Here is a 25,182-nt window from a genome sequence, read left to right as displayed (position 1 = left end):
AAAAGTAGAATAAACATGAAATTTGTATCCTGTGAGTATCTGGAAGAAGAAGACGGTAAAGATAAAGTTGCAAAGAATTTGTGAAAGCAGCTACAGAGCGATTTTTAGACTACACTTCTTCTTCAATACACAGTGCAGACCAGAGTGGTTTTGTGTGCAAAATGAAAGTGAAAAGGACTCTATAATTTGCTGATGAGAAATATACAGAAACAGTTGCTCTGGAACTTTCGGTCTGAGAGTTTCCGAAGAAATGTTTCATGTCAGAAATATAATTGTAACAGCCACAAAATCAGGAAAAATGGGCAAAATAGAATTAAAATATTGGTTTAAAGAATCCTTCTTCCAATTTGTGGAAGAGATGTGTTTGCTACTGTTAGATCACTTATAGTGATAAAAGCTGTCTTGAAGATATTCCTCCAGCCAACAGTATAGAAATTTGTCCAGATTCCTCCTGCACTACAGAGATAATATGACCCTTGGATAAGTTTTTCTTTCAGCAATGGAAGGCTTTGTATTGCCGTTTAACAGACATTGTGCTGGCTTGTGAAGACTTTCAGTTTGATGCTTATCAGAGAAACAGGAAATTGAAAATGCAATCCTTCATTCATTTTCAATTTCTTTCCCCATGGTTCAAGGACATGATAGAATATTCGTGGTTTGCAACCAATTACACAATGGAGAGACTTTCTGAATTTGAAGTGCCTGTGAAATATTGCCTTCAAACAAGTAAAGAAAATTGTGAAGAACAGTGTGGCCTTAAAGTGCATATTTGTTGTGCATGGTGGCAAAAATATTTGTGGTTCCATCCTGAGATTAACGCACCTCATTTATTTTTCACATTCGTTTGCTAAAAGTAAAGTGACCTTGGTGTGTTCTAGCCTACCAGTATGTTCTCTTTCTCTCTCTCTCTGCAGCACAACTGCACCTTCACTCCGCTGTGTGCCGAGTGAGCCAGCAAGATGCAAGGGTTGTCCAGTATGTGCGTTATCTCACGGATTTTGTATCAAGATTTCTACACCTTCCAGTTTGAAATGGCAGCTAACTTTTTGTACATTGCTATTTTATGGTCTCCTCATCCTCTGTGCAAAATTTAATTGTCAATTTTAATATGACCCTATGGATAGTTCTCTTGTAAGTCTGCTTTTGATGTTAAAAAGGAAACATCTGGCTACAATCCTGATATACTGTTTTTTTTTTTTTAGAGATTTTTTCCATGCCTCATTCCTCCTATTTACAGTTTTATGCAGGAATAACATAAAGGGAGATTCGTTCAAGCAGTAATTAATCTCATGAAAGAGGACATTAAGTTGTAGTTGGCAAAAACAAAGCAAACTGTCAACAGACATTCTGGCAATGTGTACTGTAAACAAGTCTGATAAACTTGTGATTCATGAGTATCCTGGGCTGATATTGAGAGCAAGTACTTTAGAGCACTAAGTGGGTCGAGGAGATGTCATGGGGAGTCATTAGAATCAGAACCAAGGCTATGCATTGGAAAGAGTGGGTACCAGCCAGAAGTATGCTGTGTTAGCTGGAGTTTATCTAGAGCAACCTCTGCCCCACCCAGACCCTGATTATGCTCGAAACCTTTTTGGTATTCCCATAGCATGACGAGCAGAGTGCGGCCAAGCACATCACAAGCAGAGTAACGTAATGTCTGGTTGAACTGAGGCTCAAAACAATGGCGAATCACTCGTGTCTTGCGCTTCTGTAGCCAACGATCACCATCTCGTAGGTATGTCTTTACATACGTGTCTGAAATGAATAAAGCATGGATGTAAATGAAATCCTTCTGGAATTAACCATTATATTAGACTAGAAGTTATCAAAATGTCTATAAGATGCAAAACATTATGCTACAGAAATGATACACTAATACAATCTCTCATCTGTAGCTGTATCAAGATGATGTTTAACTGAGCATCATATACCAATATTTGATGACATTCCTTATCTGTATCCAATTTCCTGTAATCACATATTCTATCATTAATAAATACTGTAGTTTGATCAGGGACAAACTTGCTCTGAGTTTTCCATCCTCTTAATAAAGAGAAGAATCCTATGAAAATACTAGTCGAGAAAATCTCGTTCCTCAAAAAATTATTTGGCTCCTGCTCTTTAACTTTCACTGGCCTTAATACTTGTAGGAACCTAACGCTACCTGATGAGTAGGAAGTGAGTGAAAGATGGAACTTCATACAGTCTTTAAATTATTCTTACAATACAAACACAAATGATTCTACTGAGTCAATCACTCTACCAATAACTAGCAATTACCCGCGGCTTCACTCGCGTGGGTTTTGTAATTTGATCAAAGTAATCGTTCCTCGGCATTGTACTAGACATCATCTGAAAATTCCTAAAGTATAAAAACTCACCCAAAAATTGAGTTTCATTTACCCCAGAAATTCTTTTTAAACCATGTTTGTGGTATTACCTTTTGGGGCTAAGATGTCCATGCGACAGAACTGTACATGTGAGAAACAGTCTTTTCTCAAGTCAAAAAAATAAATACATGTTTCTTTATTTTTAAAGGAGATTGCAAATACCTATTCCCACATCTGTAACATCTTCTGTTTTTGAAATATACATAAGTATCCCCACATAAGAATTCAACTCCTTGATCCATCCTTACCCCACCCCAACCCCATTTAAGTGTATTTTCCAAAAACCAATTTTCACATCTGTAACATCTTCAGTTTTTATGATATAAGTATCATCATAAAAAATAATTCAACTATTTTTCACTTCTTTTCACCCCCCGTTAAGTGCCTTCTCTGAAAACAAAATGGTACATGTTCCTGTCCTTTTAAAGGACTTTCCAAATACCAAGTTTCTTGTCTCTAACATGTTAAGTTTTTCACATATAATGTAAATATACCAGTACTCATTTTAAAAATTCACCCGCTTTTCCAATTCCTTTCAGCCCCTTAACTGGATTTTCTGAAAACAATAAAATACGTGTTTCATTATTTTTAAAAGAGATTCCAAATGCCAGTTTTCATGTCTGTACATCTGTAACACCTTCAGTTTTTGAGATAAATGTATACTCATAAAAATTATTCAACTTCTTCTTCTTCTTTTCTTCACTTCTTTCCACCCCCGTCCTGCCTTAAGTGGACTTTCCAAAAACAAAAAGCATGCATTTCTTTATTTTGAAAGGAAATTAAAAATACAAACTTTCATATCTGTAACAGCTTCAGTTTTTAAGATAAAGTATCTTCATAAACGTATTTTTACTCCTTATTTACTTATTTTCAACCCCACACCCCTTACGTCAATTTTCTGAAATAAACAAATGTGTGTTCCTTTTTTAAAGGCAATTCCAAATACTAATTTTCATGTCTGTAACATCTTCATTTTTTGAGATGTAAGTATCCTCATAAACGTAATTCAACTCCTTTTCCACCCCTCGTTCCTACTCATTAAGCTGATTCCCCCCTCCCCAAAAGTGCGTGTTTGTTTATTTTTAAAGGAGATTCCAAATACCAATTTTCATGTCTTTAACATCTTTAGTTTTTGTGATATAAGTATCCACATATAAAGAATTCGACTAATTTTTCTATTCATTCACCCTCCTTAAGGGGATTTTCCAAAGACAAAAGAACACATGTTTCCTTACTTTGAAAGAAGATTCCAAATACAAATGTTCATGCCTCTAACATCTTCAGTTTTTGAGATATAAGTATCATCATGAAAACATTCAAATTCTTTTTTACCCCAGCCCATTAAATTGATTTTCCTCCCTCCAAAAAATGCGTGTTTATTTTTAAAGGAGATTACAAATACAAATTTTCATGTGTGTAACATCTCTTTTTGAGATATATATATCCTCATATAAAGGATTCAGCTAATTCTTCAATTAATTCATACCCTCCCCTTAAGTGGATTTTTCAGACAAAATATTATGTATTTCGTTACTTTGAAAGAAAATTCCAAGTACAAATTTTCATGTCTGTAACAAATTCAGTTTTTGAGATGTAAGTATCCTCATGAAAATAATTCAACTCCCTTTTCACTCCACCCCCACCCGTTAAGTTGGTTCCCCACGCAAAAAATGCGTGCTTCTTTATTTTTAAAGGAGATTCCAAATACCAATTTCCACGTCTGTAACCTTCAGTTTTGAGATATAAGTTTCTCCAAAAAAAAAATTAAATTTTTTTCACTTCCTTTCACACTCCCCACTTAAGTGGATATTCCAAAAACAAACAGTACCCGTTTCTTTAAAAGAGCTTCCAAATACGTATTATCAGACTGTAACATCTTCAGTTTTTTAGATATATGTATCCTTGTAAAAGGAATACATCACTGTTTTCATCCCCCCCCCCCCCTTCCAAGTTGATTCCCCCCATAATGCATTTTTCTTTATTTTCAAAGGAGAATCCAAATACCAGTTTTCACGTTTGTAATATCTTTAGAATTTTTTGGTATATATATTGTCATACAAATAATTCAACTAATATTTCAATTCTTTCACCCCCCTCCCCCGTTAAAGGTTATTTCCAAAAACAAAATACTTGTTTCCTCATTTTTAAAGGAGATTCCAAATACCAATTTTCACGTCTGCATCTTATGTTTTTGAGATATACTGTACAAATGCTAATTTTAAAAATTTACCCCCTTTTTTAGTTCCTCTTTAGTGGATTTTCCAAACAAATATTATGTTTCTTTACTTTTACAGGAAATTCCAAATACCAGTTTCCAAATCTGTAATATGTTACATGTCTGAGATAATTTGCAGATATAATCTTCTTAAAAATTCACCCCGATTGTCACTCCTGTTCACCCCCTATTCATCGGATTATCCCAAAACACAAAAATACGTGTTTCTTTATTTTCAAAGGAGATTCCAAATACCAATTTTTATGTCTGTAACATCTTCAGTTTTTGAAATATAAGTCTCCTCATAAAAGGTGTTCAACTCCTTTTCCCCCAGTTTCACTCTCCTTAACCCTATAAATGTTACATTGCCGGGTGCGTGCTGAATTTCATTCACCATTCATATTTCTTAGTCTTAGCAAGTGGTTAAAGAGTACTAACTCTTACTCCTTATGTGCTTTATAAACCTTAGACAAAATAATTACAACACAAATTACAAATGATAGTACATACATACAATAATAAAAGGTAAAAAAGTTCATGGGTTGAAGACTGAAAATAAAATTGAAACAGATGAATACTTAACTCATGAGAACTTAAAATGGAACACCTCTTACAGTCTTCATTAATCATTATCATTATTCTCCCAGCTTACATATCTAATGCATCTTTTAGAGTTGCTTTACACACAAAGTTATGACACTTATTACACTTCATTGTGGTGACTTGATTTTGTTTCCGCTCACAGTGAATGCATCGTCCTCTCTTCATTGGCACTTTTATTTCTTCTGATGTTTCTTCCTGATGGTGCTCAGATATCCGGAAGCAGTGTTTCTATCTTAGCTCGTTCAACCAACCACTTATTCATGACCTGAAACGAAAGATTCTTCAAAAACACGCGTCTCTTTACTGGTTGGTTCTTCGGATTCCCTTTGTAAAGTACCTGTGTCTTGATTCCGGCAATGTTAAGTAGAGAAAAAAAGACACACATGGTCCACCGTGGGGTTTTCCGGGCTATTGAGTACTTGCCTTCCATTTGGTCGAAAGTATCGACTCCGCCTTTAGTTAGATTATAATCCAATATAGCATGGGGTTTTGAACTGTTGGGATCCACAGAGGGTTCGTCGTGCATACAAGAAGGTAAGATAACTGCTTTATTCCTTTTAGGAACATACGAAATGAGCATGATTTCATACTGAAACCCAAACGTTGTTGAACTAACTGGCCTATCTTTATGAGGAAGAAACTGCTGTGGAATGTCTCTTTTATTCTTCTTGAGAGTGCCTATACATGTTATTTTATCTTCTAAAAGATCAAGAACTAGGACATAGCTGGTATACCAGTTGTCGATTGTTAGATTACGATTTTTTCCCTTCTGTGGTCTATTAGATGTTTCGCTATATCATGTGGTTTATTAGAGAGTTCATAGGGTCCAGGAGGTTGGTTACCACAGTATAACTCAAGGGATGAAGTATAAAAAGTTTTAGCATCATTCAGGGCATAGAATTTTAATCCATTCTTTGCCGGCTTATTTGGTATAAAATGTATAAATGCACATCTCCCTCGAAAAGGCACTAGCTTCTTATTTATCACTTGGTGTGAAGCTCTTTTTACAGTTCACTACAAAAGAATCCAACAATGAGCGAACTGCTGCTGTTTTATCTATTCGCAGGCAATCGTTACAAGTAGTTTTGTCGTTAGAACAAAGACTCCGTAACAAAAATAGAAACCTCTTTGACGACATGTAGGCTCTTGCTATTCCCATTCCAGTTCCATCTTTCACCCAGATTTCATCCACAGATATGTACTGTTCACCTTTCAAACCAGTGAGCAACAATAAACCAATCAAAGCAATTATTTCTTCATGGCAAGTAGGTTTAGCATCATGCTCACGGCTGTAAGTCACTTCTTCGCAATGCCTTGCAATATAAATGTTAGTAAAAGGAAATATTTCATCAATCATTTCAGAATCACTTATGTGTAAGAAAGCATCCATTTCACACGACACTGTTTTCGCATCTCCTTTTGGACAAGGGAATATTTTTATCACATTTTTTTATTTAATCATAGAGGTAGCCCTGGAAAAGCTAGTGGCGCACCACATTGTTTCGTCTTTCCCAAATAAAAAATCCCCCTCTAGTTCGTCGTGTTCATAGCTATCAACTACGCCTACATCACCTTCTTGTTCACTCTCACTGTCATGATCAATGTCTGAATAATTTACCACTCCATATTGACCATCAGAAAAATCACAAACTTGAGCTCCCTCAGATCGTTCCTCCTCATCAGATAATTCCTGTAACAGCATCTTTTGTTTCCTCTATAGTTTACATTTTAAAATAATGAAACTCCGAGAACATTTAAGGTACAATTTTACTTACATTTCCGGGCACGTGGTGAAGAAAGTTCACCAAATGACGGCACGTGCAAGTCAAGGTCGAATAGCGTGACACGTACAACCTCCTGAACAGATACCGCTACACTGAGAGTATCGATAAGACTTTGCCAGAAGGTACTAGCAGCACAATGGCTGTAGCTCTTAGAAACTAAAAGCTACAGATGAAATACGCAGGTTGGTGAACGACATTCACCAGTGCGCCCTGTTTAGGGTTAATAGGATTTTCCAAAAACAAAAAAATATGTATTTCTTTATTTTTAAAGGAGATTCCAAATACCAATTTTTACGTCCATAAACTTTTAAGTTTTTGAGATATAGATATCCTCATTTTAAAAATTCACCCCCTTTTTCACCCCCTTAGCAACAGAATATCGAAAAATCCCCCCTTTATGACCACCTACACCCTAATATAAACGTATTCCCAAAATTTCATTTCTTTATATCCAGTAGTTTTGGCTCTGTGATGATGAGTCAGTCAGTCAGTCAGTCAGTCAGTCAGTCAGTCAGTCAGTCAGTCAGTCAGTCAGTCAGTCAGTCAGGACATGTTATTTTATATATATATATAAGTAATGGATAGAAAAAGAGAAGTTTGATTATTCCCTTTTCCTGCTTTTCCAGTCTTATTTTTATCCTCCACTTCTCACATCAAGACTGAAGATCTGCCATACTCATGAAATTGGGAAACAGAAAGAGGCTTATTGGGGACTGAGATAAACTGAGGTTGATGACGAAAGAGCCTATATATATATACTAGCAAGATACCCGTGCTTCGCTACGGTATCATACTGAAATTTACAATTGAATGCTTATTGTTTTAGATATATAATCCGACGAAATTCGCGATCTGACTCGTTTTCTGCGAGAATCCACCAAAATTCCCGATCTGACTGGTTTTCTATTATTTTACGGCACGTTTCCTCCCATTTTTCAATCTTCCTTTCCAGCAATCGATTTCGTACTTCCCGGGCTAGGCTCAGGTATTCCTCCCGGTCAGATGGGTCCGTAAATCTTTGCCATCTTTTCCTATAATCATGTTTAATATGGATATAATCCTTCAGGAGATCCGGCGTGGTGTCATATTGGGTGCCTTGGCGGCACTGAACCCGCGGCCGGACTGCATTCTTAGTCATTACCCGTCCAGGAGCCGTTTCCAGCGCGGTCCGCACATTTGACGACGGTCCGGAACATTATTATTATTATTATTATTATTATTATTATTATTATTATTATTATTATTATTATTATTACTATTATGTGTTGCTGGAATGGCTGATGACAGGGAAAACCGGAGTATCCGGAGAAAAACCTGTCCCGCCTCCGTTTTGTCCAGCACGAATGTCACATGGAGTGACCGGGATTTGAACCACGGAACCCAGCTGTGAGAGGCCGGCGCGCTGCCGCCTGAGCAACGGAGGATCCTTATAAGTACATTAAGAACAGTAAAATCAATTGGTCTCACCTCCTTCTACACCCCACCGCCGTTAAGTTTATTTACCGCCACCCTCCCACCAAAAAAGAAGACGTGTTTCCTTATGTTTAAAGGAGATTCCAAATACCAATGTTCACGTCTATTACCTTCAGTTTTGAGATATAAGTATCCCCATAAAAATAATTTAATTTTTTCACTTCATTTCACACTACTCCCCCCCCCCCCAACTAAGTGAATTTTCCCGCAAATAATACTTGTTTCTTTAATAGTAAAGGATCTCTAAATACCAATTATCACGACTCTAAATTCTTCAGTTTTTGATTTAAGTGTCCTCATGAAAGGAATTCAACTCCTTTACACTCCCGCCCTCCAAGATTATCCCCCCCCCCCAAACGCGTTTTTCTTTGTTTTTAAAGGAGATTCAAATATGAATTTTCACGTCTGTAACAACTTTAATTTTTATTAGATGTATATAATCTCATACAATTAAGTCAATTAATTTTTCAATTCTTTCACCCCGCCCCCCACCACTTCATTGGATTTTCTGAGTATACGTGTTTCTTTACTTTTAAAGCAGATTGCAAATATCAAATTTCACGTCTGTAACATCTACATTTTTGAGATATCAGTAGCCTAATTAAAAGAATTCAATGCCATTTTCAGTCACTTTTACCTCCCCCCTCCACCCAAGTGGTATTTCCGAAAACTGAAAATACACATTTCTTTATGCTTAATAGAGATAAAAAATACCATTTTTCACTTCTGCAATATGTTAAGTTTTTTTAGATATACTGTAAAAATTCTCATTTTAAAATTTCACCCCTTTTGAGTTCCCCTTAAGTGGAGTTTCCAAAAACAAATCACCTATATTTCTTTACATTTACAGGAGATTCCAAACACCCACTTTTTACGTCTGTAACATTTTACGTTTCCAAGATATTCTGTAGATATAGTCTTTCAAAAAATTCATCCCAATTAGTCACTCCTGTTTAACCGCCATTAATTGGATTTTCCGAAAACTAAAAAATACGTGTTTCTTTATTTTTAAAGATCACATATACAAATTTTCAGTTCTGTAATATCTTTCGTTTCTGAGATATATGTATCCTCATTAAAGGTATTCAACCCATTTTTCACCCTTTTACACCCCTCCTATTGGGATTTACAGGAAACAAAAAATACATATTCCTTTATTTTTAGAGGAGATTCTAACTACCAATTTTTACATCTGTAAATTTTATTTTAATGTGTAGACACACTCATTTTAAAAAATTCACCCCCCCCTTTTCACCCCCCAATATTTGGATTTTCCAAAAACGAAAAAATACGTGTTTCTTTACTTTTAAATAGATCCAAATAACAATTTTAAGGTCTGTAATATCTTCAGGTTCTGAAGTATAAGTAGCCTCACTAAAGGCATTCAACCCATTATTCACCCTTTTACACCCTTCCTATTAGGATTTTCCGAAAACAAAAGAATACGTGTTTCTTTATTTTTAAAGAAGATTCTAAATACCAATTTTTACATCTATAAACTTTAAAAGTTTTGAGATATAGATACACTCATTTTAAAAAATCACCCCCTTTTCACCCCCCACATAATTGGATTTTCCAAAAACACAAAAATACGGGTTTCTTTATTTTTAAAGGAGATCCCAAACACCAATTTTTTGGTCTGTAATATCTTCAGGTTCTGAAATATAAGTAGACTCATGAAAGGCATTGGACCGCTTTTTCAACCTTTTCCACCCTTCCTATTAGGATTTTCTGAAAACAAAATATACGTGTTTTTTATTTTTAAAGGGGATTCTAAATACCAATTTTCACATCTATAACCTTTAAAAGTTTTGAGATATAGATACACTCATTTTAAAATATTACCCCCTTTTCACCCCCCCTTAATTGGATTTTCCAGAAACCAAAAATACGTATTTCTTTATTTTTAAAGGAGATCCCAAACACCAATCTTCAGGTCTGTAATATATTCAGTTTCTGAGATATAAGTAGCCTCAGTAAAGGCATTCAAACCATTTTTCACCCCTTTTCACTCCTCCTATTGCGATTTTCCGAAAACAAAAAAATACGTGTTTCTTTATTTTTAATGGCGATTCTAAATACCAATTTTTACATCTGCAAACTTTAAAAGTTTGGAGATATAGATTCACTCATTTTAAAATTTCACCCCCTTTTCACCCTCTCATTAATTGGATTTTCCAAAAACAAAAAAATACGTGTTTCTTTATTTTTAAAAGAGATCAAAAGTACCAATTTTCAGGTCTGTAATAGCTTCAGTTTCTGAGATATAAGTACCGGTATCCTGATTAAAGGCATTCAACCTTTTTCCCCCATTTTCACCCTTTTTCACCCCTCCTATTGGGATTTTCTGAAAACAAAAAAATACGTGTTTCCTTATTTTTAAAGAAGATTCTAAATACCAATTTTTACATCTGTAAACTTTTAAAGTTTTGAGATATAGATACACTCATTTTAAAATTTCACCCCCCTTTTCACCCCCTTAGCGAAGGAATATCCAAAAATCCTCTCTTAGCGAGCACCTACATCTTAATATGAATATATGCTCAAAATTTCATTTCTTTATGTCCAGTAGTTTTGGCTCGGCGATGATGAATCAGTCAGTCAGTCAGTCAGTCAGTCAGTCAGGACAAGTTATTTTATATATATAGATATATATATATATATATATATATGAAGATGGCAGTGTATGAAGTTGTGGTGATTGTTCTTGTTCTTTTGTAATTTTCCTCATATTTTCTTCTTGCTGCTCCCTCTTCCAATACTGATTTATCACTATGTTTATCTCGGTAAGTATTTGAATCCAAGTTTCTATCTTATGTTATAGTGAAAAACTAAAATTTCTCACCAACACTTGTAGTGTGAATCAACTATTTGCTCTTACATGATAACCTGTCATAACGTTCAAGTTGGCAGCATTAAGCAACCAGAAAACAAATGTCTCTAATTTCAGCCTCCTTTCACCACTGTCCCAGGCAGGTCATTACCCCGTTGTGCCAGCCCCCTTGAAGAATACCGCTAACCGTCTCAAAGACATTCTTGCGCCCTACCCTACTTCTCTACAAATAGCACATGTCAATGCACAGAGCATTGTCCCACATTTCTCAGAATTCTCCGAAATATTTTCAACCTGTAATCTGCATGCTATAATGATTTCAGAATCATGGCTGCATCAGTCTATCCCTTCAGCACTGGTTAAAATGAGTGGATACAGTTTAATTAGGAACGATAGAGAAGGAAAGCCTGGAGGCGGAGTCGGAATGTTCATACGTGACGATTTGAAATACAAGGTAATATTCTAATCGCCAAGTGAATACTCTCACAGGCCGGAGTTCTTGTTTGTAGAAATTGAAATTCTTGGTACGAAGTGTTTACTCGGTGTAGTGTATCGCCCACCGAAGACCGGAAACACAACGGATCTAGAGGAAGCATTTCTCACTCTCAGAATCCTCCACAATATACAAATTAATCTTATCTTGTTGACTGCGACAATAATACATCTTTCCTGAATTTTGGTTCTCTCAGAACACATATTATTCAATTAAGAGACTTTAACTATGTGAAGTTGTCGTGGGCTGTCCTTGCATGACATCTACCAGCATGTATGGTAACATTGGCTGGCCGGCAAGCCTGCTGATGTGTAGATTCTCCGTGCCTTAAGAGTGAGTCTGGGCATCTAGGCTGTTGCTTGCTTCACATCGAGAGAGACGGGCGAATGGAAGGAGGTCATCTAGCAATCATGGCTGCCTTAATCCTGGAACTGGCAAGCAGTTTACCTTCAAGCGGCAAGTATTTGGGCGAGTTTTGCAAGCAACTTTTAAAAAATTCATAAAAATATTGTTTTTCAATTTAGTTTCATGTATAACATGTTATTTTATTCAGAAAAAGACGAAGATTACTATAGTAGGAAATTAAACTTACTAATTTAGTATCCTGAAGCAGTATGGGCGAAGTATTGAACACACGCTAAATATTCCAAAATAATCCGAAAGTTCTGGGCAATGTGTACGTTAAAAGTAACATTATATGAAGATTTTACTATATACAAAATTTGCACAATTTTATGCTGATTAGAAATATGTAGAAAGATTTCACTACATTGAAGTATTGTAAAGTAAAATAGAACTGAAACACAAGCACATAGCACCAAAACGTGAGTCTACTTAGTCAGATTCATCCTCGCTACCTTCGGGATGGCTCCTCTTTCTTCCTGCTTTCATAGGCCTCCAAAATGTTTTAATTTATGGTAGTACTGTTTATGGACACCACAATTACACCCTAGGCACCAGAAGTGGGTTCGTGACTTTTCTCTGCAGTCGAACAGATAGGGTACAACCGCAGTTTCTTCCCTGGAGGCGTACCAGCTAATGTCCCATTTCTCCTGAAGGTCCAGGTAGAATTTTTTGAAGAGTTTCTTCATCTACAAGACCTTCGACAATATCAACCATAAATTCCTCATGTTCAAGGGGTTTGTTGGTTTTCAAACTATAGAGTATGTAGGCATCAAAAATTACCATTACGAACAGGTTATAGAATATTTCTTTCCAGTCGAAACGTTTTAGTGACATGACTTTAGAAAAATATGGAAATATTTGTGATTTTGAAGTACACCACTATTTTTAAATATTGTTATTAGGGTTCAGACCAATATTTATAACTAGAGAAATGATTTATTTTTATTTTTGATAGTGTAACGTCAACCCATCTTTGCAGACAAGAATACGGATCCATATTTCCAGAATTCGTTTTATTTCGAATAATTTCCTGTGCGCATTTTTTTGGTTCAGTCACTAAATGATTCCAGGTAGCATTAGAGAAAAACAAATAGAAATATGTTAGAGGAGGAAATTTCGTACACCCGCGTTTCGAACTTTGAACTACTCCTCCACTTTTATTTTGGCTCTGGAGGATAATTTCTTGTCCACTTCGGTTCTGTTTGGTCAACTGCATTACTGTCATTATTATCATCATCAGTGGCTGGTTCATTGTGTTCCACATCATCATCAATATCAGTGTCGAAATCACTTAGCCTAGGCTCATATAACTTGCCACTACCTGACGAATTATTGTCAACATCATCGTCAATTCCTTCTAAAAATACGTCACTATCGCCTTCGCCGTCCAGATCAAACAAACTTTTACGAATTTAACTACTTCCTGACAATTCAATAATTTTGCGCCATGAAAGCTAATGCACACCGGACAACCACAGCAAGCACAACAGAATGACAGTCTGCAAAGCGTTGTCGTTTTTCCACGTGTATACCGCACACTCTGTCACACTAAACTACTTCAGAATTGTGCTGTATGATAGAGTAGAGTTTCCTCTTCAATATGATGCGAGATATGTCATAAAGATGTTGAATGTCAAGGCGCTATCTCGAAATTAGTCAGCGCTGGCGTAATGCATCTCGACAGCGACTCTGCCGGTTGAGTAACAGCGAAATGAGTCGCGATCGCGACGATTGCCGGTTCCAGGGTTAAGTTGGTATAGCAATGTACCGGCAATTGTATTAGATAATGGCTAAAAGGGGCCAATTCAGTCTCAAAATGAACTAGATCTATGTAACTCTTCTTCAGTGTCACGTTGGAATTACCAATACACCAGTTAATAAGGTAACAATGCTGATTATTTTCCGGCCAGAGGATATCTAACATTTGAACTCATCGCTCCATGAAAATTTCATAAATATGCAACTTTGAGTATTATATCATTATTTAAGTTACCAAAAAGATACTGTGATCAATGATTGTGATTTTCCTCATGCTTCTCCTTGTCTTCATCAAGAAGTATTTAAAATTACAAAGTGTTTTAAAATTCCAATATAGCGGTGTAACTTGTGTGTAATTATTCCATTACAAATGTTTGGCATTATTTTGCAATACAGTATATTTAGCAGTGGAAACTTGTTTCGAAATGCCTTTGAATGTGGTACCATACACAACCATTAACCCAACTCCAGGGAGATAGGGCCGCCTTTCCTATTCTCCACTTGAGTAACTCCTGCCTGGCACATCCACGTTGCGGGGGTGGGCATCCTCTACTCCAGTAGGCCGGTGTAAAAGGATGGCTAAATTCAGGTGGGGACCCAGTCCCATGGGGTATAACGTGGAACCCATGCCCAGGGTTATGGGTGAAGACCTTAACGGCGGATCCAGCAGAGAAGGAGACCTTCAGAATGGTGGAAAAGGCGGATGAGGCAACCCATCCTCACTGGGGTTAATTAGTTGAGGATGTAAGACGGAGTAGACGGGACTCCTTAGTCATAGTGAAGACAACTTGTCTAGGAGTAGGATGCTCCAAAATCAATGTCCCCAGCCAGTGGATAGGGTTGAGCGTGGGGTTAACGGTCTCACCTTGTAAAAGAGGCATTGTTCAGAAGACTTCTACGAGAAAACCAGATGGAAATCAAAGACGACAAAAGCTTAGGAAAAAGACACGAGTAAGGAAAGCGGATATAAGCATGGCAACATGGAATGTAAGAACAATGTTGAAACCGGGAAAAATGCAAGAAATAGTAAATGAAACAAAAAGATTTGGATACAACTTAGTAGCGATTCAGGAAATAAGATGGAAAGGGCAAGGATGTATTGAAAAGAAAGATTATAATCTCTATTACAGTGGGCCGGAAGAAAGAACAGGACAGTTCTGTACGGGATTTATAGTACATGGGAAATTGAAGAAGAGTGTAATAGGATTTGAACTGATCTTAGATAGAATATGTAAGCTTCGGGTTAAGGGGAAGTTTAGGAACATAACTGTTATATCAGCACATGCACCAATTGAAGATGCAGATGAGGAAAGGAAGGAACAATTTTATGATGAGTTAGTACAAACCATTAAGGAGGGACCAAGATATGACATGATTATTATTTTAGGAGATTTTAATGCCAAAGTGGGAATGGAAGAGTGTATAAGACCAATAGCAAGGAAATATACACTACATGAAGAATCAAATGAGAATGGTTTTCACTTGGGACAGTTTGCAACTACCAGTGGTCTTATAATTTAAAGCACCTGCTTTGATCATAAGAAAATACATAAAGGAACGTGGAAGATGCTAGGAAGCACAGTAGTAAATCAAATAGATCATGTACTAGTGACTACGAGGCATGCAGCATCCATTATTGACGTAAGGACATGCAGAGGGCCAAACTGTGATTCTGATCATTATTTAGTAAAAGCAATAGTGAGACAAAATTTGGCAACAGGACAGAGGACACAACCTACGGAAAGAAGGAAATGGAAACAGGAAAAACTACAACAACCAGAAGGAAAACAAGAATTCCAGTCAAAAATGAATAATACTTTACAGATGATTGGACAAGTATCTGGAATAGAGGAAAGAAAGAGTAGCGTTACAAAAATGTTGCAAAGTTTGGTCTGGGAAGAATTGCGAGAAAGGAGATGAGCTGCTCGACTAAGTGGTATGTTCTGAGCTGTCAGAGGAGAGATGGCGTGGGAGGACATCAGTAGACGAATAAGTTTGAGTGGTGTCTTTAAAAGTAGGAAAGATCACAATATGAAGATAAAATTGGAATTCAAGAGGACAAATTGGGGCAAATATTCCTTTATAGGAAGGGGAGTTTGGGATTAGAATAACTTACCATGGGAGATGTTCAATAAATTTCCAATTTCTTTGCAATCATTTAAGAAAAGGCTAGGAAAACAACAGATAGGGAATCTGCCACCTGGGTGACTGCCCTAAATGCAGATCAGTAGTGACTGATTGAAAGTTCAAAAGTGGATACAAAAAAGAAACACAGGGTATAGCTAAAAAGAAAAGAAATATTTGGTTTGATATGGAGTGTGAGGAAGTGATTGGAAGGAAGAATGCAGCAAGAGAAAAATTGTTACAGAGAGATACAAGGTGAAATAGGGAAAAGTATGAGAAATGCAGACGTGAAGCTAATAACATCTGTAAGAAGAAGAAAAGAGAGATGATTAAGAAGAAACTAGAGAGTACGGTATAGAGACACAAAGGTTACAGAAGAGGACAAAGGAATTCTATAATGAAATTATTTCAGGAAAGGGTATAAGCCAAGATTGAATGGCTGTTAGAATAAAGAAGGCAAACTATTACAGAATGAAGAGGAAATAAGTGAAAGATGGACCGAATACTTCCGAGAGCTACTTAACAAGGAAAGAGAAGAGGTGGAAGAAAGTGAAAGGCATATGGAGCAGAGTGGGCCAGAACAATGGATAAATGCTCCCACATTGAAAGATGTAGAAAATGCTATTGCAAAATTAAATAACCATAAAGCAGCAGGAGAAGACGGAATAACAAGTGAACTGATTAAAAATAGTAACAAAGAAATGCTACAAGAGGTACATGAACTGATTATTAAGATTTGGGAGGAAGAATGGATACCTGATGAGTGGAATACAGGAATAATTTTCCCAATATATAAGAAGGGAAATAAATACGAATGCACTAATTATAGGGGAGTTACATTATTGAATATCATCTATAAAGTATTTTCAAATATACTATTACAATATCTGACTCCATATGCTGAAGAGAGATTGGATGAAGTACAGTGTGGCTTTAGGCAAAATAGGAGCACATTAGATCAAATATTCGTCGTACATCAAACGATGGAAAAATGCTATGAGCATAATATAGATCTACATATGTTATTTGTAGATTTTAGACAAGCATTTGACAGTATATACAAGGATAAGCTATATGAATATATGGAGATGATAAGAATACCACAGAAACTGATTAGGATGATCAGAATCACTTTAGGAGAAGTAAGGGCAAAGGTGATGGTGGATGGAAGAATTGTAAATGAGTTTGCTCTTAATACAGGAGTCAGACAAGGTAATGCACTCTCAGCTACTTTGTTTAATCTGGCAATTAACAAAGTCCTTGAAAAAATAATGGATACCGGAAATAGTGTATATAAATCTAAACAAATTTGTGCGTATGCAGATGATGTAGTGTTAATGGCCATTTGAAGGTAAATGTTTCTTGAAATGGAGGAAGCAGGAAAACGGATGGGATTGGAGGTGAATGACAGTAAATCTAAATATATGCATGTGACTGTTATAGAGGGCAGAAGAAGTCAAGATAATCTGACAATAAATAGGCATAATTTTGAGAATGTACGAAGTTTTGAGTATTTCGGAACCATGTTGACAAACAATAACAGAATAAGTGAGGAGATACATCCTAGAATAATAGCTGGAAACAGGGTCTATTATGTAAATCTTACATTATTCTCCCCTTTACTGCAAACAATAAATTCCGTGGAATCCAACTTTATCCAATCAATCAAATTCTATTTTGATCTATAGTTTCTATTGTCATCCTTTTAACATGAATTGGTGCTCGACCTGTAGAAGATCCTTATATTCTAACCGGCCAAATCCTCACCGTCTTATATTTCCTCTACTACATCTTAAACCCTTTAATCTTTTATGGTGGATGGAAGAATTGTAAATGAGTTTGCTCTTAATACAGGAGTCAGACAAGGTGATGCACTCTCAGCTACATTGTTTAATCTGGCAATTAACAAAGTCCTTGAAAAAATAATGGATACCGGAAATAGTGTATATAAATCTAAACAAATTTGTGCGTATGCAGATGATGTAGTGTTAATGGCCATTTGAAGGTAAATGTTTCTTGAAATGGAGGAAGCAGGAAAACGGATGGGATTGGAGGTGAATGACAGTAAATCTAAATATATGCATGTGACTGTTATAGAGGGCAGAAGAAGTCAAGATAATCTGACAATAAATGGGCATAATTTTGAGAATGTACGAAGTTTTGAGTATTTCGGAACCATGTTGACAAACAATAACAGAATAAGTGAGGAGATACATCCTAGAATAATAGCTGGAAACAGGGTCTATTATGTAAATCTTACATTATTTGAATCTCGTCTATTGTCTAAACCTACAAAATTCAAAATATATAAGACCTTTATTTGAGACGTAGTGACGTATGGCTGAGAAGCCTGGAACCTTTTAGCTGATGATGCTAATAATATAAGAATATTTGAAAGAAAGATTATTAGATGAATATATGGCCCAATTCAAGACCAGAATGGTTGGAGGATAAGGACGAATACTGAAATGCAAAACATATTAGACCAGGAGGATATAGTTAGATTTATTAAGGCACAGAGATTGCGATGGCTTGGCCATGTGGAAAGAATGGAGGAAGATCGAATGCCAAGAAAAGTAGTTAAATCCCGAGTAGATAAAAGACGGCGACAAGGAAGGCCCCGTAATAGATGGAGCGATGAAGTTGAAGCCGACCTGAGGGCAATGAACATCCACCCATGGAGAGCAGCCGCTCAGGATCAAAGTAGATGGTGGACTATCGTAGAAGAGTCCAAGGCTCACACAGGGCTGTAGTGCCGGATAAGTAAGTAAGTAAGTAAGTAAGTAAGTAAGTAACTTGTTTCAAAAGGAAATTGATATTTAAATTATCAGGTAACTGCTGAAGGTGAATTTTAGTTATGTGTACATATCTTTTAAAATATTTGTGTTTCGTGTGTTTGGTTTTTTGAGGGGCTATTAGCTCTATTGTAGGCCTAGCATTAATACATGTGTTGTGATGTTGTTTGCTATTTTAAAATCTTTATTTGAACCATTGTTTCACTCGGTATCACGGGAATTCTAATTAGTGTGTTTAAGTTACTGTCCTGTATTGTGACATAAGTTAGCGTGGGCAGATGAGACCTTTATTGTGTCAGCGTCAGTAGTAACTGTCAGTTGCTGTTGGTAAACAGACGTGACCTGTGCTTTGTGTTTATGAAACTTGTTGGATGCAAATTAAGTTTTTTTCTCTGATTTAAGGAATTGAATCATGTAATGTCAAGTGAGGATTGGTGAATTATGAACCAGATCCAAATTATATTGTCACTTTCCTAATTTAATGAGAGGAATTTAGGTAGTGGTGACAGATGATTTATAATAGTCAAATTTGTATGTGACCATGTTTAGTGAATGGCATATTTCATTCACAATTGAAACTCTTCAAGGTGTTAACATTGATGGGTTTATGTTAAAGGAATTCGAGGCGAATTTATGAATTTACTAAATAGCAGGTGGTTAACTAACACTATTATTAGAGGCCTCCATCAAAGTTGCTAAGCTGATAAATTAAACAAACAGATTTGTGACAAAGGCCATATTGCAATTTCAACGTATATTATCAAAGAGTAATGTAATGGTATTTTACATAGTTATGAAGTTATTTTAAAGATGTTATATTATAATTTTACAATTTCTTTTGAGTGTCAGTGATTGTAAGAAAGAGATAGCACAGACCGAGGTCTTATTATGATTTTCATTTGGTTAGTTTATTCAAGTATAATTTGATTTTTTCTTAACCTTGATACTGTTAATAAATTTAATTCATTTAAACATTATTTGGGTTAGGTGGTGAGGTAATTATTTGGTGCGGTGGCAAACCCTTTTTTTACCCTCCCTCTTAGTTTGTTGCGGGAATGGGAATCAGCGCGCTTTTCACATTGGATGTTCTAGTGAATTGTTGTTTCATTGAGTCTATTTTTTATGTCCTTGTGCTTCTTCTCCAACCCCCTCTTGTCATGCACCATCACTTAGGGATTGTGTAGCCTTAGTTGGTAATGCTTCTGGTATTGTGGTGTGATGCGGGCATACAATGCTTTGGTATGTGGATCATGGTTAACCTTTTGTTAGCTATGCTAAGTTGCTAGAATCTTTACGATTTTCCTTGCCAATATGGGCTGATTAGCATGTGGTTTTTCACCTTAAGTCATGACAAAAACACTATCATTGCCAGTTAACACGACTGAACAATATTTCCATGTTAGCGATGCTCAGTATTGACATGGACTGAGTAACAAAAGTCTAAATGATGAATATCTCTGTTATCATAGCTGGTATGGTAAAATTGTATTAGACATAAATGTTTGGAAATTTGTATTCTTTACAACTTTTGTTATGTAGTATTTATTGATAGGACCACTAACAAAAAACTGATCAGATGTAAGGCTTTTCAGGCGTTTACTCTATTAACCAGCATTTTGTCTTAGGTCTGACACTAGACTCATCAGAGTGGGATGTGTCAGACCCTACCCACTGACGCTGGGGTGTATGCAGGTGAACATATCAGAAGCCCATTATAAGAGGCACAGTCTGATAACTGCATACCTAAGACAAAACGCTGGTTAATAGAGCAAACGCCTGAAAAGCCTTACATCTGATCTGTTTTTTGACATGCTTTATTGGTGGAAAAATGTCTAATTCCCTCCATGGGAACTTAGAATTTCCATTAGGACCACTAACATCAATATTTGAGAATTAAATTGTAGGTCTTCCCCTAAATTACCATTTCATCCAGCCTGAATAAAATGATTTGTAGCCTAGATTATAGAGCCTTATTCCCCAACTATGCATACCAATTTCCATTCAATTCTGATCATCCATTCACTTGTGATGGGTGCAAATATATACGTACAGACAGACAGACAGACAGACAGACAGACAGACAGACAGACAGACAGACAGACAGACAGACAGACAGACAGACAGACAGACAGACAGACAGACAGACAGACAGACAATTAAAAATTGCATTTCCTTCTTACTGTGGACACGGCCAATACATAAAAACCATTCTTTTTTCATTCGGGCAATGTACAGACAAAACTCTTATTTTTAAATATACATATAGATGTGAAAATTATGTCTCACCTTAAAGATGATCTCCCATATAATTTTTTTCAGTTTAAGCATTGACAATGAGTGGTTTTCCTCCAAGAAAAAAAATACTATGTATGTATTTAGAGAAGTGGAAAAAGATATATTTCTGGCTTGCGCACATGGGATACAATTCTTATAAAGCCAAATGAACAGTTTGTGACAGGGGTTTCTTAGTTACTCTTGGAGCAACAACATGGAACATCATCTAGTCTATTTGTAATTTACTTCTTTTTAAACATTGATCAGGAATTTTTTGGACATATTTGATGAGGGAGGAGAGTGAAACATATCCCATACTTCACTCTTGAAACTTTGTGTACTTCTACATGGTGACTGCTGAGATGAAAGGGTTATTTATTATCACACCTGTTTAAAGAAGGATTTGAGTTTTATATCTGAGGACATTAAAATCATTTACAACCCATTTCTGCTCAGAAACAAGTGACAGGTTGAAATAATTTGGCATAAGACAAGTCTTGAGAGCCATGATCTAAGGCATTTTTCTGTAACTGCTAATGAATATTATCCATATTTTATAACCCTATAGGATCTTTCCCATTCTCATGATTTCTTAGAAATCCTAAAATTAAGCAACATTCTCGTTTATGTTTTTTGACATATGTTCATAGCAGGACAAATGAACTGGTTCACACATATTGTATTTGATTTCATAATGACGTCTAGTGGTTTACAAAAGTAAATACAAAGTAAATACAAGGGCGATCATGACTCCTCGCATGGATAACTGGAAGTATACTGTAGTATGGTTTAACCAGTCAATAATACCTGGTGAAGTCTCCCTTTCTTCACAGGCTATGTTGCGTGCTGTCATCACCTCCACCTCCAGCTGACCTTTAGTCATAAGGAGACCAAGATATACTTCACCATGGCGACCAGAAGAGAGGCGATATCCACGAGGCTGTATTTGGCCTGGTCCCAGTTGCACCTCCTGCAGGCTACTGTACAATACAGAAAATGAAGTATGAAAATATGAAAATGTTCCAGTTAGTTGAAATTATGTAAATAATAGATTTAAAAGCACAGTCAGAGTACAGACATAGTATGAAAAGATATAAATAATAAAATAATAATGTTAATTGGTTTTGTTTGGCTACTCCTTATTTTGATAACATAAGAATAATGGCGTGTGGCCTCCGAAGAGGCCGAGTGCAGGTCTTTCGAGTTGACGCCGTATAGGCGACTTGTGCGTCTAGGAGAATGGGGCCCTACCTGTGATGAATTATAATGCTGAAGCCATTGGAATTAACCAATGAAGGTTAAAATCCCCGACCCGGCCGGGAATCGAACCAGGGACTCTCTGGACCAAAGACCAGCACGCTAACTTTTTAGCCATGGAGCCAGACAACTATTCTGATGATTTCTGTAGATACCAAAATGGCAGAAATTTTGTCCAGCAGGAGTAGTTACATGTGCCAGTAAATCTACTAACATGAGGTTGGCATCTTAGAGCAATTTCAAATACCACTGGACTGAGTTAAATCAAACCTTCTATCTTTATCTTCAAAAGCCAACACTCTACCATCTGAGCCACTCGGGCTAGAAAAGGTCTATATGAGGACACTGAGGACATGAAAGCACTATAGAGGAGGCAATGAGGTTAGTGATGGAGGAGGAAATAGAAAGGCATTACAAAGAACTTCTGCATACCAAATCAAGTCCCTCTGAGACTTCTGCCATTGTGAACAGTTAATCCTAAGGTATTCATCAAAATGGCACTGCCTTTTACCTCAAAAACAAAAAAGAAACTAATATATACCATAAAGACCACTGTGACTGTTCTACCACCTAAGCAGTCTTACACTGCCCACTTCAGCCACATTTTTAAGCCTTCAATTATTAATAAAGGGTAAGTCTTAAATCCCTCCAGGATTTTACAGTTCAACAATGCACAAACCAGTTGAGTGGTAAGGAGTGAAATTATGTCAACAGACAGATGAACTGTACAAGTTTCTTCCTTACCAAACACATGCTCGATATGTGCACCATTGCTGACTCTACACACAACAATCATATAATCGGGTTCCTGTTACACATTGCAACATAACAAGGTCCATAGTATGCACTGCTTCAACAATTCATTATTCAAAATACTTATAAATTCTGCATTTTAAAATTCGCGCATATCTACCAGTGTATAGCAAATACTGGCATGAAATTTTCTACATATCGACTACATAGAATAAACAACTGGTTTAGAGTGATATGAAAGTTTTATTGTTGATTTATAGTTGTTGATAACGTTTATTTTTAAGAAGAGACAGACACGATATTTAACAAAACTCCACGTGAAAAGTCACATGGAGTTAGATTGGGTTACTTTGGAGACCTCAACATGAGAGTTAAGACTATGTTCGAAGAGCGCCTGATTCAGCGATTAGGAAGAGTAGCATTAAGATAAGCACACACATCAGAATTAAAACAAGGCAGTGCTCCATCCTGTTAACCCTCTTGGAGCCAGGAGCCGATCTGCTCGGCCGCTCACCATCAGCTGGAAGAGGCCAGAGCTCCGTCTCCACTCTACTACTGTAAAATGCCAGGCCATTTTCAGTGGAAATACATGTATTTTAAAATTCGCGCATATCTACCAGTGTATAGCAAATACTGGCATGAAATTTTCTACATATCGACTACATAGAATAAACAACTGGTTTAGAGTGATATGAAAGTTTTATTGTTGATTTATAGTTGTTGATAGATAACGTTTATTTTTAAGAAGAGATAAACATTTTCGTACTTTCTCTCACAATATCTACTTTGAAAACATTTACGATACAAAAGAATATATGTAATAATGTATTTCTAAATACATTTCTGTAGAATAACTAATTTGAACGAGAAAAATATAAACATAGAAAAAAAAATTCAAACATATTGCACCCATAATCGAATGAGCCTAATGGAAATGATAATTAAATTATTGAAATTCGCATATGTGAATACTGCAGAGGCAGGGAAAAGCTAGCAGTCTCACAAAGCGCCACCCAGGAGCCGTGTTGGCTGGAAGTACATCCGTCGAATATGCTTTAAGTCACGAACAGGAAATAGCTAACTAAAAGCCTCCCTCAAATAAAGTTTTATGGCACCGAGAAATGCAGACCTTCTATCTGGTTTCTCACGGGAAATCGGCAATATGGAATGTGCCCATCCCTAGTGTGCGACAAAGAAAGAGAAAATACCTGTCACCCCTTGACAGAAGGTGGTTGCACCCAAGCCACGAGGCACGGCAATATTTCAACCAATCACAATTTACAAAATTTAAGTGTCATGTCCTAGCGGGAATCTGTATCCAGTTTTCCGTGATTTGGTGTCGAAAGTAATAGTGGAATACTGTGTCCTGACCTGCAAATAATATTTAACGAATATTTCACACAAATACGTGGTTAATTATTTCTCAAAATATAAGTTTCAACAATGTGTGGAAGAGTGGTTGCGCCTAAGGAGCAGAGTGTCATGGCGGCAAGGCGCCATGCTCCGAGTGTAAATAGGCCCTATGACGCTTTTCAATTTATAAATTAAGTTACAATCATTTCTGATAACGCAGTGCAACACACAAAGCAAACCAAATTTTAGAGTATTTAGAGTTCATTTCCGAACATTTTAACCTACGGACAAGCGTAAAACGATCCAAGGTACCGTATTACTACGACGCATCCCCTCCAATCGGACTATTTTGAAGTGGGGGTGTGAGAATTTACAAAAGCAGTAGCCGCAGTGTGGTGATATCTCAGTCCTACTTGAAATTTCAGTGCAGACAGGCGATTCTACAGTGAATGCAGCGCCAAGAGACGACTTAACATTTGTGTGAGTAGAGTCTTAGGCACGCAAAGAACACTTAGGGAGAACTCTAAAATAATACCAGATCATAGGAACAGTCAGACAATTGTCATAGCAAAATGACAATGGTAGCTATTTTACAAACCTTTTTATAAATGAACATTTAACGTAGTGAGACAGGCAGACATCGGAGATGGACAATAGGAGTTTGCATAATAT

General features: G+C 36.5%; 1 protein-coding gene across 1 annotated transcript in view; it reads right to left on the bottom strand.

The window, feature by feature from the left end:
• Positions 1-1,453: 1,453 nt before the first annotated feature.
• The window catches only part of Fife (regulating synaptic membrane exocytosis protein fife), a 969,278-nt gene continuing 945,549 nt past the window's right edge, over positions 1,454-25,182 (bottom strand). Inside the window, exons 25-26 of the mRNA XM_068225089.1 lie at positions 21,955-22,127; positions 1,454-1,755 (exon numbers count right to left, since the gene is read on the bottom strand). Of these exons, the coding sequence (XP_068081190.1) occupies positions 1,454-1,755; positions 21,955-22,127 (475 nt within the window). The remainder of the gene's footprint in view (positions 1,756-21,954; positions 22,128-25,182) is intronic.

This window comes from Anabrus simplex, chromosome 1 (genome assembly GCF_040414725.1).
Source record: "Anabrus simplex isolate iqAnaSimp1 chromosome 1, ASM4041472v1, whole genome shotgun sequence".
NCBI lineage: Eukaryota > Metazoa > Arthropoda > Insecta > Orthoptera > Tettigoniidae > Anabrus > Anabrus simplex.
Note: the sequence above shows the minus strand (reverse complement) of the source record. Positions and strands in the feature narration are given on the sequence as shown.